Below are 12,626 nucleotides of genomic sequence, written 5' to 3'. Positions count from 1 at the left end.
TAGTTAAAATCATTAGGAACTGAATGAATTATTATTAAGAACTTTCCATGCCTAGTGGTAGCTAAAATGATTAGGAACTGAATGAATTATTATTAAGAACTTTCCATGCCTAGTGGTAGTTAAAATGATTAGGAACTGAATGGATTACTGTAGACGTATTTCTTTCCCCGGGGTTATAATTTCGCGGAATCTCATTTTCTGTTTATTCCGCGGGTAGAAAATTACGCGGATTTCTAAGACTTTCACTATAAGCCTTACATTTGTATTAAGTATGCTTGGACAAATTTCCGCCGAAAATTTGTGATCGATCGCGTACATAGCATAAATTAATACCACACGGAAAAAAGTACCTCTACAGTATAATGAAGAATTATCACCATAATCAGAAACATTTACAGCAAATTCAATTCAAATAACAAGGAAATAATATACCGGTATTAAACATATCTAATTGCTCAAAATTTAATGAGTAGATGACTTTAAACACAAAGCATTTTATTTGTATTTCTCTAAGTAAATTACCAAAATAAGAAAACCACATCATTTGAAATGTCAAACAATATAAAACAAGGGCACTGCAGAGCGAAGCGTCCTCTTTCAAAAAGAATACATGTATCTTTAAATCAACACAGCATTCAACATTCATTCCGATGCAAATTACATCACTTCTATTTCGTACATCAATAACTCACTCACAAACGAACACATTATTGCCTTACTAAATCCCCTCCAACTTTGTTGCGATTGGATAACAAATATATCACAGCGGTGAGATGGAACTCGGAATCACAACCTTTTGAGAGAGTCCTCGAGGAACTTGACCTGGTGTGGGAGGAAGCTGTTATAGACAGACAACACACGGTTTCTCTCCCTGAGTCTGGAGAGTAGAGAGTGATGTCCAACAGAGTAGAGCTGGGGGTTGTACAGCTGACCTGGTGCTAAAGTCTCCGAGCCTCTATCTCTCACATACACAACAAAAACATCACCTGTATAAATAGAGTTATATAATTATAATGAATTTCTTAGATTCCTTGAGGTCTATTAACCAGAAGTCTCTGAGAAGATTGTAGCTCTCCTGATTTGTAACAAAATAAAGAGCGGGAGAAGGGGCACTTGGAAACTATGCAAAGCAATAATCCTTCATTTAGTTTATTTTTTGGTAGGATTTATTGCAATGAATCTATAAATGTATAGGAGAAGTAGTATTCTTAAAAAATTTTAGACAAATTTTTATTTTATTAAGTAACCTTGACAACATTCCTCATAAAAGTAAAAAATGCTGTAAATATAAAATGTTTTTCTATATAATTCATGTCTGCATATTAAGTTAAATAAAATTCAGAAGAAAACTTTAGGAGAAGTAGCATTTTGAAAGAATTTCACAGAAATTTCCATTTAAGTAACCAAGGAAACAGCACTCATTTAAAATGGAAAAAAAACAACAGCTGGTCCTTGATCAGTAGAGACTGTAAAGCTCAAATGTACAGAAACTTACATCCCATGTTGAGGAGTCCTTAAGTGGTCAGTCTGCGAGTGTTGTCGAACAAGAACTACATTTTTTTTCATTCAAGCACAGAACTTTCTGTCAATTTTTTGTGTGCATGGATTCCAACAAAAAATGAATATGTTTAGAATAATTTGTACAGCAAACATTCCCAGAAACTCGTTACAAGGGTATGGATTAAAGGTATACAATTTCCAATAATGTCTATATTTTTTGTAAAACTTACAGCCCATTTTGAGGAGTCCTTCAGTGGTCAGTCTGCGGAGGTCACCTATTTCTGTCTCCGGGTCCTCCAGAATGATGTTCCTCTCGTTAAAGTCAACAAACACAAACGCAACCTTAGAGGGCTTAATTCTTAGGATATCATTCGAACATTGGATAGGGCAAGGCTATATAAAGATAACGTGAAAATCATAACAATGCATGTTTCTTTTTAGGGTGAGATTGTAGCTTTTATGCTACATAGGTATATATTATAATAAAAAGTCTTTTTTAACTAGTCCATTGTTTATAGGATGCACACAATCTTGATATAGTAAAACTTAACAAAATTCTGTAGGATATCATTTTTAATATTACATTACAACAACATCGCAGTAAAATCTGAAATTACCGTTAATCCTTATATACTGTAAACCAATTTTTATTCGCGTGCGAGAAATATTCGCGAAGTTCGCGAGAGCCTCGTCATCGCGAATATTTCTCGCCGCGAACCGGTCCTGAAAGCCTCTGTTTCTATTGAAAACAGATCAAAAAAGTCTTGATCGCGAAAATTAATCGTCGCGAAGTAGCTTACCCCCGGTTAATCGCGAAATAAAGTCGTCGCGAATAAAAATTGGTTTACAGTATATGAATAAATACGTTTAAAAGGAACTATGAATTCTTGTCCAAAGGACTTCTTAAGAAAAAAATGGTAATAGAAAATGAATTTTAATTGCTTTTTATCGGTGAGGTAAACATATTGACCTTTCATTAAACAATTGATAAATTACAACAGTACATACATGGACTTTTGTAGAAGTAGGCTTAGGGACTGCATCTATAAGGTTCATGTGAAACTTCTGTGAAGAAGAGTTGAAGCTTATGAGGCTTATCCCTGGCTCCAAAGTTTGTCTAGATATACCTTCAACAATTTCAGATGAAAACTAAAAGAAAAAAATGTTTGATTTGTCAGAATTGAATAGACAAATGATAATATAATGTTAACAGTAGAAAATAGTGGCAGATATGCAATGGTCAACAGTGTCTTTAATACACAAAGCGCCTGCAATGACCAGAAAGATCTCAGTATACATGTTTATCACATATTTCCCCCTTTATCCCGTTGATATAGCTCATGTGATATTGTTTTCGTATCAACACTATGTATTCCTACGCCGCGTGACGTAATATAAATAAACAAATACATGTGCATGATGGAGAGAATGACTTAATTTGTAAAGAAGAAGGTATGGTTTCCATACAAATTTTGCCCTGTGATTTTCTAAAAAATGAAACTGATGTAAAAGTTGAAAACTCATGCTTTTTAAAGAATTGAAATTCAATGCAGAAAAATCATACACGTCATTTTTCTCACATGTGTTTTTAAATGGTAATTATGACGTCATAAACAAGTGCATTTTCCCGTATTTTCTTAAAAAGTTGCAGAAGACACCAATTTTCAATGGAATTTCTTTCAGATAACAATGTCCACAGGCATCGCCCACAAAGATCTTGAGATATGTGATTTGTTATTGAATTTTGCACAAAATATCAAAAAATTAACATGGGCGACGGCTGTGGACACTGCTTTTTTTTTTTTTTTTTTAAGGAAAATCACCCTTGAAATTTGCCATTTTGAGGCTTTTTCTGTTGAAAATAGAGAAATGCTTCACATTAATGACGTCATATTTGCAGAATGGTAAACCCTCATGCCATATCCTTCCTGATTTATCAGAGTCATTTATCTAACTAATATTTAACGTAGCTACGGATAGCGATCACGTGACATTGCATGTTAATTCTAAATTAAAGAATTTTTCGGTTCACTTATTCCGGAAATGCGCAAAGTTCAATATGGCGGACATCAGTTGTCAACAACGTGCTCCGAGAAAAGTACACGGGAAACGTTATAGGAAGGCTCCGCTGTAAAGGTAGATCAAGTAAATTAAAGTGAATGAGAGAATAATAACATCTTAAGAAACAGGACAACACTAAAACTTTTTTACAAAATAAAATATCCGTACATCGCAAACGACTTGCACCCCTATTCCAAAGCAGACGACGCAGCTGGTGTGAATCATAAAATGACATCAAATCGAACGAGGGACGAAGATTTGTTGAGATGAGGAACTTGACAAACCAGTTTACATGCTTACAGTCACAGTGATAAAGGCAATCGTTTGTGTCTTTTCCAACTTTGAAAGCGATGGTGACTCGGTACTTTATCTGTTTATTGCATCAATACATTCAGGCCTAAATGTGACTGATAGTACATGTACTGTACTATTTATGGATTTACTGACACTTTCCACGGGAAAGCCCGGTCCCGAAAGGAATACGATAGACTAGAGAGGCCAAAAGTAGCTCTTGGTAAGTCATATAAATATTAATATGACATAACTAAACAATTCATTTCAAACTTCTTTCATAATTATAGGCCTATTGTAATTCAGCATGACGAATAAACTTCACTTTAGTAAATTCAGAGTAAGGAACTGTCATTTGATGGGGGGGGGGGGGGCAAATTTTATCGATGTCAGATTATTTATTTGCAATGACGGACAGATAATTTATTTTTATTTCCAAGATATTATACATACACTGCCTGGAAACAGATTATTTTTGCTTTTCTTCTCTGGGAAAAACTGTGTCAATGTGGTAAACATTGAAACTGTTGGCATGTTTACTGGTCTGATGAAATTCACAAATCTTTATATTACTGCTGCTGTATTTTTAGTTAGAATATTGGTAAGGTAGTGGGGCATTTTAGTTCAAGATTTTCTTGTTTAAAAGTGATTTGTCAATCAACTAATATAATTAAATAAAATTTTGATTTTGCTGGTATACATGTATATTTATTTAATCTATTTTTTTTTTCAGCCATCAAGATGGTACTTTCTGGTATAGGACCATCCAACCCATGTAGTAAATAATTTTCTCAGCACCTGTACATGTAACACTTCACCTATTTGGTTTCCCCACTTTGAGGAAATAGAGATGTTGGCCTCCGTTAATTGTGGAACCAGGCCAAGGAGTCTTGTTGGATAGCTAGAGATGAAGAATGTTAATCAGGACCAGTTGAAATGCATATTTGATGCTGGATAGCAGACCAGGGGATCTTGCTGTCAGCATAATAGTGATAATGATTAAGTCATCATTTAAATTTTGCTATGTCTAATATAATAAGTGTAGAAAATTGGCAATTTACATGTATGAGGTGTAAACTTCTGCAAGTTATATATATACAATAACATGTATGTAATGGTTTGGGTCGTGGATATCATACAGGGTAGCTCAGTCGGTATAGCACATATGACTAGTGATTCAGGGGTCTCGGGTTTGATTCCCTGTCCATCCATACATTTTCTCTTTTCCTGTTACATATACATGTTCACCGAAATTCTATATACAGGATATAGACACCGTGAGAAATATATTTTGATGTTGACAGCAGATAATATTGTAATTTGTTAAATTTTATATATTACAGATAAATTCATAAAGTACAGAGTACAAGATATATGAATGTGAGGTTCAGACCATTCATGCTGGTGATGATTCAACTACTGCAGCTCGACCGAAGCATGACTTTCCATCCCTTCCAAAAAGAGCAGGACAAGAATCGCTTGTTGAAAATGAACTATCATAGTCAATAGACTACTTTTCTTTGTCAGTTTTATATTACATTTATCTGTTGATTGAGTGTTACATCAAAAGTGGTAACTAATCACTCCACATATAGATTTTTTTCCCCATTTTTCATGTATAATCTACCCTGTACGTGTTATGTCTGGTGTGGTAATAGATCACTCCACACGCAGCCTTTTTTTACTTTTCATGTTTAATGTACTATGTTATGTTTTGCTTATGTCAGTTGCAGTATTACGCTGCTGTAGATTATTCTTTTTTAAAAAATGTATGCATAATTATATGTCGATTTGTGATGTCGGGTTCAATAATAGGCCACTCAACAGATATTATGCATAATCTACCTTGTGAGTGTTTTTCAGGTTTGTTAATAAGGTGCTCCAGATATTTATATAGAATCCTTTTTTTAAAAAACTTTTTATATAAAATGTCCTGCGTCAAGTGTTATGTCCCAGTGCAGCATTGTCATTTTGTTTTTAGTTTTTATGTAAAGTTTATGTATGCCTCAGGCTTAGGTCAAGGACGGTTATTATCCTACCTGCTTATGGAATAAAATGACTTTTGATCAATTTGAAAGAGTACTTATCATATTTTTTTCAATGATATTCTTATTATTCTATGAAATAGAATTTTGTGAATTGTGCAGTGCTATGTCAGATGGATTTTTTTAATTCTGTATGACCAAAATGTTTTTTTTCGGACAAAGTAGCATGCATTTGACATGTTAATAATTAGGGGGATTTTTGACATTGCAATGAAAAAAATATTAGATGAATAAAGGGGGGGGGGGGGGTATTAGACCATTTTTTAACTTAATAGTTAATTACCTCTCAATGTGGCCAAGATTTCTGAGTGAGACATTGTATTGGACATTTTTGTCATACAATATATTTTTTAGAAATCTATAAGAAAACATAGACTTTGTTTGCATGAAAGTAATCAAAAGGGTTCATGTTGAAGATTTTTTTTATATGTTTTTTTAATTACATTTTTGTTCAAGTATCTATTGTTGAAATATAAATTTATATTTTAATATTTGTTGAGGAATTTTCGAAAAAAAAAAAAATAAAGCACATATTTAACAATTCATTTTTTATGGATTATTTCAATATTGGTTTAATTACCGTGGTACAAGTTTTATTGTGAGAGTAGATGGGAGGTAACTCTTTATAATATTACTCTACATGTACAATGTATATTATTTCTAATTTCAAAAAAATATTTTCTTTAGTCATTTATTAGAAATTGATTTTTACTTCTGATTTATTTCTTCAGTTGGTTTTCCCTAATTTGCTATGCAGTTTTTTGAATAGCCACTTTAATCATTATTCTTACCTTTATGACGGGAAATCAAAATGGGGGGGGGGGGGGGGGTAGTTGTGGACCATTTGGTACCTTTATTAGTCCTCAATGTGACCAAGATTTTTTGAGTGAAGAATGGTATTAGATAAATCTTTTATATAATGATAAAAAAATAAAATTCTATTGGACAGATTTTTTTTAGAATTTAAAAAGTGTCAAATTTGTATGCCTGAAAATGGACAAATTTGTTAAATTTCAAATGTTTTACATGTTGTATTCTCTTAATTCATCTATATTCAGACAATCCATTGTTCAAATAAGTTTTTAGTATCAATAATGTTTAAAAATAATTTTTGATATTGAATGTATGTTGCATAATAAATTTTTTATGTGTAATATATATCTTGTATTATGATTTTTTGAGTGACTGGAAAGGGGAGGTAACTCAGTGCCCCCTGGTTCCGTAATTTACCCACAATGCCATGTTCATATTTCGACTAAGTGTTCATTACACATCCCTTTACGCCATGTGAAAATTTCAACAAAATCTATTGACAGGTTTTTTTGGGGTCAGGTGTCCTTAGCTACCTTAAGCCAGTTTCAAAACTTTGTGATGTCATTACATTTTTAGGGCGCAATAAAGCTAAAACCATACCTTCTTCTTTCACATTATTACGTTACTTGGTCCGAGGTAACCGAAAGGGAACTTTGAATTAGAAATAAAGACAAAATACACATTTAAAGTGAACAAAAATATGTGCTAAAAAGAATCTCCCATGGTTTGTGGTTTGATATGATTTTATCCAACTCGTTGTGTTTTCTATCCCCTCGCCAAGGCTCTTTGAAAAAACACAACTCAGTGGATAAAAATCATATCAAACCACAAACCATGGGAGATCCTATATATATGTATATTAAAATTCAAGCTTTAGTCTTTTTCTTAAAAACCTTTATTTAAACTTCAAAATTATGCTCAATATTGTTTTAGTATTACCATTTCTTAAAACTTAGGTTAAAAAACCAACAACTTTGATAATATTCTCTTTATTATTTGCCCTTGGAAGGGAGCTTTGGTCCTTATTTTTTACAATGAAATATATGGAGATAGCGAAAATTGTTTAAGCTTTAAAGTCTATTTCAGCATTACAAAATTGGAGCAGAGCAAACATGGACCTCTAAATATTCTGAGGTGGGATCAGGTGCCATGGAGTGAGCACCCCCGACATGTGCTCCTTGTCTTCATCGGGAAAAATCCGTCGATAAGTCAGTTTGTAAATAATGGCCTATCAATAAGTATGAAAAATTTGAGTCATTATTTGACAGTTTCTACTTGCTGACAAGGTCTTTGTATTGACAATGGAACTTGCGAAATGGCGACTTTAAACGAGACTGCTTATATACTCTTGTTTCAGCAATTTCTTTGTTGTTAGAAATTGTGCATACATAGAGCATGCTCTTGTGTATCAAATCAACTGAGAGATATAAACTCCGTATGCAGATGATCAAGGTATATTGCTGCATAAGAAAGGGAAGTTGACGATGGAAAAGTTAAGTCATCATGTTTATCATAAAGCTGAGTAGTTAGATAACCAATGATGTCATTTTCAAGTTAAAAATCTAAATATGAAATAGATGTGTCCTACCCTATAAAGCCTGAAACACATTATTTTTAGCTTCATGTTGAAACTTTTTAAATTCAATAATTATATTAAGAGTTATATCCTTCCTGACTTAGGATCGGATGTCCTATTATAGCTGAGATTATAGTCAAGATTTTTTAATTTCTTTTATTTAATTTTCTTTTAATTTTTTTTTAATTTCTGATATAATTTGACGATAGAAATGTTGAAATCATCACGTTTATCATAGTTTTGTGTTGTTAAGTAACTATTTATTTAGAGTAGTCAAGTACATGTATGTTCATTACCTTCCCTCCTACCCTTGGTTGCGGAGCAGATTTTGCTGCTGTCGGTTGATAAGAAGGTACTGGTGATGGTATCAGAAGTTTGTATGCAGTGAGAATGACAGCCATTACCACTAGGAGCAAGAATCCCACAATGTACAGATCTTACAAAAAATAAACATATACTATTATATATATCTTATATTTGAAAAGTACATGTAAAAGTGAATTCTGATAAAAGGGCATGCTGATTGAAATTGGGATTAAAGAAAAGATAATAAAGAGACTTGTAGTAAAAATATTCTTTCCAGCAGTTAGTGTCATGTGCACCTGCACCTTCACGGATGTTTAGGGCAAAGTAAATTTAAGGTTATAATGAGAAGGAAGCTAAATGGAAGATCTATGTCAAGGAAATAAAATTACGTTTTGAATTTAAAAGTATTGTTGCAATCAGTATGCTAAGTTTTAAGTTCCGAAATTTTATTACTTCAAAGACAAAAAAATATGTCGAACTCTTTATCACAAGGTCAGTTATCATTGTAACTTATGTATATCAACATGCCAAATTCCATATTGTTTTAAAATTTGAATGTTGATTTTTAAACTTATAACAGGTCAAAAATCATAAAAATCTTAAGCTTTGGAAAATAAATGTATCGTTCGTCCGTCTATCTTCTGGATGTTCGTTCAAAAGATAATTCTCGTCGGGATATTGTCTGCTTTCAATATAACTTGATGTATAAAAATATTAGAAAAACGTTATAGATCTTAAAAAAAGACTGAAAGCAAACATGCAAAGATCAATGGACATTGACTTTCTCAGAAATGTTTTGAATGTGACACAGATGCTAATGTATACCCGGGTATATCCACGCCCTAACTATCCAAGATGAAAGACAAAGTACTAGTATCACATCTATAGCCTGATACTGTTCAAACTATACACGTATACAGGCGCGGATTCAGAAAATTTTCCGGGGGGAGGGGGTCTACCCCAGTCCAAAAAAAACTCCAACCCAGAAATTTAATGAAAAGCAAAAAAAAAAAACAAAAACAAAAAAAAAAAAAAAAAAAAAAAAAAAAAAAAAACAAGCCGTAATTCCAAAAACCTATTTCGTGGGGGAGGGGGGTGTTTTCGATGACTTCTGATGCTTCAAAGCTTTTTCAAGCCACTTTTCATACTGATTTAACACAAATTTGCGTTTATCAGGGGGGTCTGCGTTTCCCGAGGGGAGTATGCTTTAGTTGCTTTAGTATATGAATTTAATAACCTTGCAAATTACAGGGGGGTCCTGACCCCCCCCCCCCCACCCCTCCCCTCTAGATCCGCGAATGCGCACAGGACAAGAGACAGAAACCGATGAACAGACAAAAGGTAAAGTGATCCCTAATTATCGCAGAGTTTAGCCGAGGATACAGTAAGGAAACTCACTGATATCATTTAGTTCAAGAGAGAAGTAGTCTAACTGCCCGTGAACCCCAGCCAGTTTGGATTCAATTTTCTCCTTTTCGTCATTAACTTTTTCTATAATTCTTTTCGTTTCTTTTTCAACCATTGTCACTCTTTCCTCGGTGCTATTAATTTTTTCCCTGACTTCTTTTTCGTTTTCTGTGGTATGATTGTGTAATTCTTTTATTCTATCGTCCACTTCTTTGACGTAAACCATTGTAGATTCAACTTTCCTCTTTTCGGTATTAACTTTTCTGTAAATTGTCTTTACTCCTTCTTTAAATTCCTTCATCATTATTTTCGATTCTTTCAATTTTTGATCGATGTAACTAAATTTGTCTTTGGTGTGCTCATCTTTTTCTTTATTATGAATGTTTAAATGGTTTATGTTTTCCTCGATGTTTTTAATATTAGTCAAAGTGGATTCAATTTTCTTTTTTTCGGCATCAACTTCTTCCTTAACCTTCTTCGCTTCGTCATCAATTTCATTGACCCTTTTTTGTAATTCATATATACTCTGATTGACTTGAGTAAATTGTCTATCAATAGTCTCTTCTTTTCTCATCAAAGTTCTGCTGTATTCATTTAAATTCCCGTCAAGCTTTGTGATGCTTGCATTTATTCTTTGAATATCAACAGATATTTTATTCTTGTGTTCATCAAATTCCTTTTTCTGGTCATCGAATTTCTTGTCAAGTTCAACATATGGTTCTCTTGATTTCATCGATAAATTATTTTGAAGTATTTCTACAATCATAATTAAACGTATTTTTAAAAAAAATTGACGAATGTTATCATAATTGAACAATTACAAGCTCCTATAAAATTTCTTTAAAGAAATATACAATTGCAGATGTGTGTATGCATTTTGCTTTTTTTAAAATGTGAGGAAAAATATGTATATATATACCTTCAAGTAATCTTCTTTCGTTATTTATTTCACTATTATTCTTCTTAACCTCTTCATGAAAACGGCTTATATTTTGCTTCACTTCTAGCATCTTTTCTGTGAAGTTTGCCTCTAGCTGCTTTAGATGTTGCTTTTCTTCTTCTGTTTTGTTGGCGTAGTTCTTTTGCAAAACGTTAATACTTTGTAAAATTCTATGCTTGTGTTCTTCCAAATCAGTTATGTTTTTAATCATACAATCCAACGTTTTGTTACAGTTTGACAATTCATTCACCCATGCCTCCGTTTCCTGTTGCCTGTCTTTGACATAACTGTGGAATTCGTTGTGTAAAAATTTTAAATCCTTAACATCATTTATGATTCTTTCTGATACTGACGAGGAGCCCTCGGGGTCTGTTAGTAGTGGAACTTTGTGATAAGATTGCAGACACACTCGTCCGGTAGTATTTCGATGCAATAAATAAGTTATCCCGCATATCTGAAAACTGTACAAATGAAATTTAAGAATGTATTATGCATATAATTAAATTACAAACATATCATGTTGTATCATCTTATACCCATTCGTTAAACTGAATAATCATTTCCATGCAAAGATTTTACAAAAGAAGATGAAATAATTTGCTTAAATATATCTCAAGCCAGAGGTTTTGAATAATAAAGGACATATTCATATCAATGGATTTGGTTTACTGTTTCAGATGTTCAGCATATGAAATTAATTATCGTGTACCCTACATTGTAAATTATGAATTATAAATGAGGCATAAAACTGAAAATTAAGAAAAAAAAACATTGTTAAATAAACAAAAGTTTAGTAGAATTTGTACAACACTGCTTATGAAGGTATTTTTTAACAGGAAAACATATACTTACCTATGTAATACTCCTGCAATAAAAATCACTATCCGTAACCTTTTGTCTTTCCATATTTCCATAGAGGTTGTTTTTACTTCTTCCTCTTTTTTACTTCTATCGTCTTTAACCGCGGACAGTTCCTGGAAGTCGTTCCCGTCTGCTGAATTTTCATCGTAACACAAATCATCATTAGAGGTTTTAGCGTTTGTTTTCTTGTCATCCTTTTCACTGCGTACTTTTCCTTTCTTGCTCTTTTCACCCATTCTTAAATAAGTATTACTTTCTCATAAGTTCCATATCTTTTTAAAGAAAAAAAGGATACATGAACTTAAATTAGTCGTGAATTTGATTGTTAGATTTCATACCATTATTTTTTTTCCTTAAATTCCTATCGTATGAAACATTAACTATAATGAAAGGTAAACTTTTAAAAATGATTCGTATTTTACTGATCTATGTCGCTGATTACAACTTTTAAAAACGTAAGGCTTGTGTATAAACAGCGAAACAACTTCAAGTTGCCTGAGTCCTTTAAAAGCAAGATAACATTATCATCACAGTATTATCGGTACAGATGTACATGTAGTTCAATATTGGAAGCATATCACTAACAGTTCGTCTATCTGCAACGAACGTTCCAAATAGAGAATAAATCAAAATCATTTTAGCAAATCGATTAAAAACGTATTTAACATGTCCATGTTTGTCAGCTGTTTGTAACTGATAGTGTCACATATCTTTTGAGGAAGAATATTTTCGAATTTCGTATGTTGTTACATCCTTGCATTGGTTACTGGCGAAATTAATGCCAGTTTGTTCACATTTGATCCGTATTTTCTGAGAATTTTTACAT

General features: G+C 32.7%; 1 protein-coding gene across 1 annotated transcript; it reads right to left on the bottom strand.

Annotated features, from left to right (window-relative positions):
* Positions 1 to 437: 437 nt before the first annotated feature.
* Positions 438 to 12,036, bottom strand: LOC134239090 (putative leucine-rich repeat-containing protein DDB_G0290503). The gene is made up of 7 exons (XM_062721248.1): positions 11,792 to 12,036; positions 10,919 to 11,400; positions 9,991 to 10,755; positions 8,583 to 8,722; positions 2,509 to 2,649; positions 1,731 to 1,893; positions 438 to 986 (listed from the first exon to the last, which is right to left on the bottom strand). Exons 1-7 carry the CDS (start codon positions 12,034 to 12,036, stop codon positions 787 to 789), a joined length of 2,136 nt encoding a protein of 711 aa, XP_062577232.1. The 3' UTR covers positions 438 to 786.
* Between the last annotated feature and the right edge of the window lie 590 nt (positions 12,037 to 12,626).

This window comes from Saccostrea cucullata, unplaced genomic scaffold (assembly GCF_032062105.1).
Source record: "Saccostrea cucullata isolate Sc308-1 unplaced genomic scaffold, CSIRO_AGI_Scuc_v1 ctg376, whole genome shotgun sequence".
NCBI lineage: Eukaryota > Metazoa > Mollusca > Bivalvia > Ostreida > Ostreidae > Saccostrea > Saccostrea cuccullata.
Note: the sequence above shows the minus strand (reverse complement) of the source record. Positions and strands in the feature narration are given on the sequence as shown.

Excerpts from the sequence above, each read along its gene's own strand:
- LOC134239090 (XM_062721248.1), bottom strand. The coding sequence starts at position 12,036 with ATGGGTGAAAAGAGCAAGAAAGGAAAAGTACGCAGTGAAAAGGATGAC. Across the intron at positions 11,401-11,791 it reads ATTGCAGGAGTATTACATAG|TTTTCAGATATGCGGGATAA; the intron begins GTAAGTATATGT and ends TCATTTGTACAG. Across the intron at positions 1,894-2,508 it reads CTACTTCTACAAAAGTCCAT|CCTTGCCCTATCCAATGTTC; the intron begins GTATGTACTGTT and ends ATCTTTATATAG.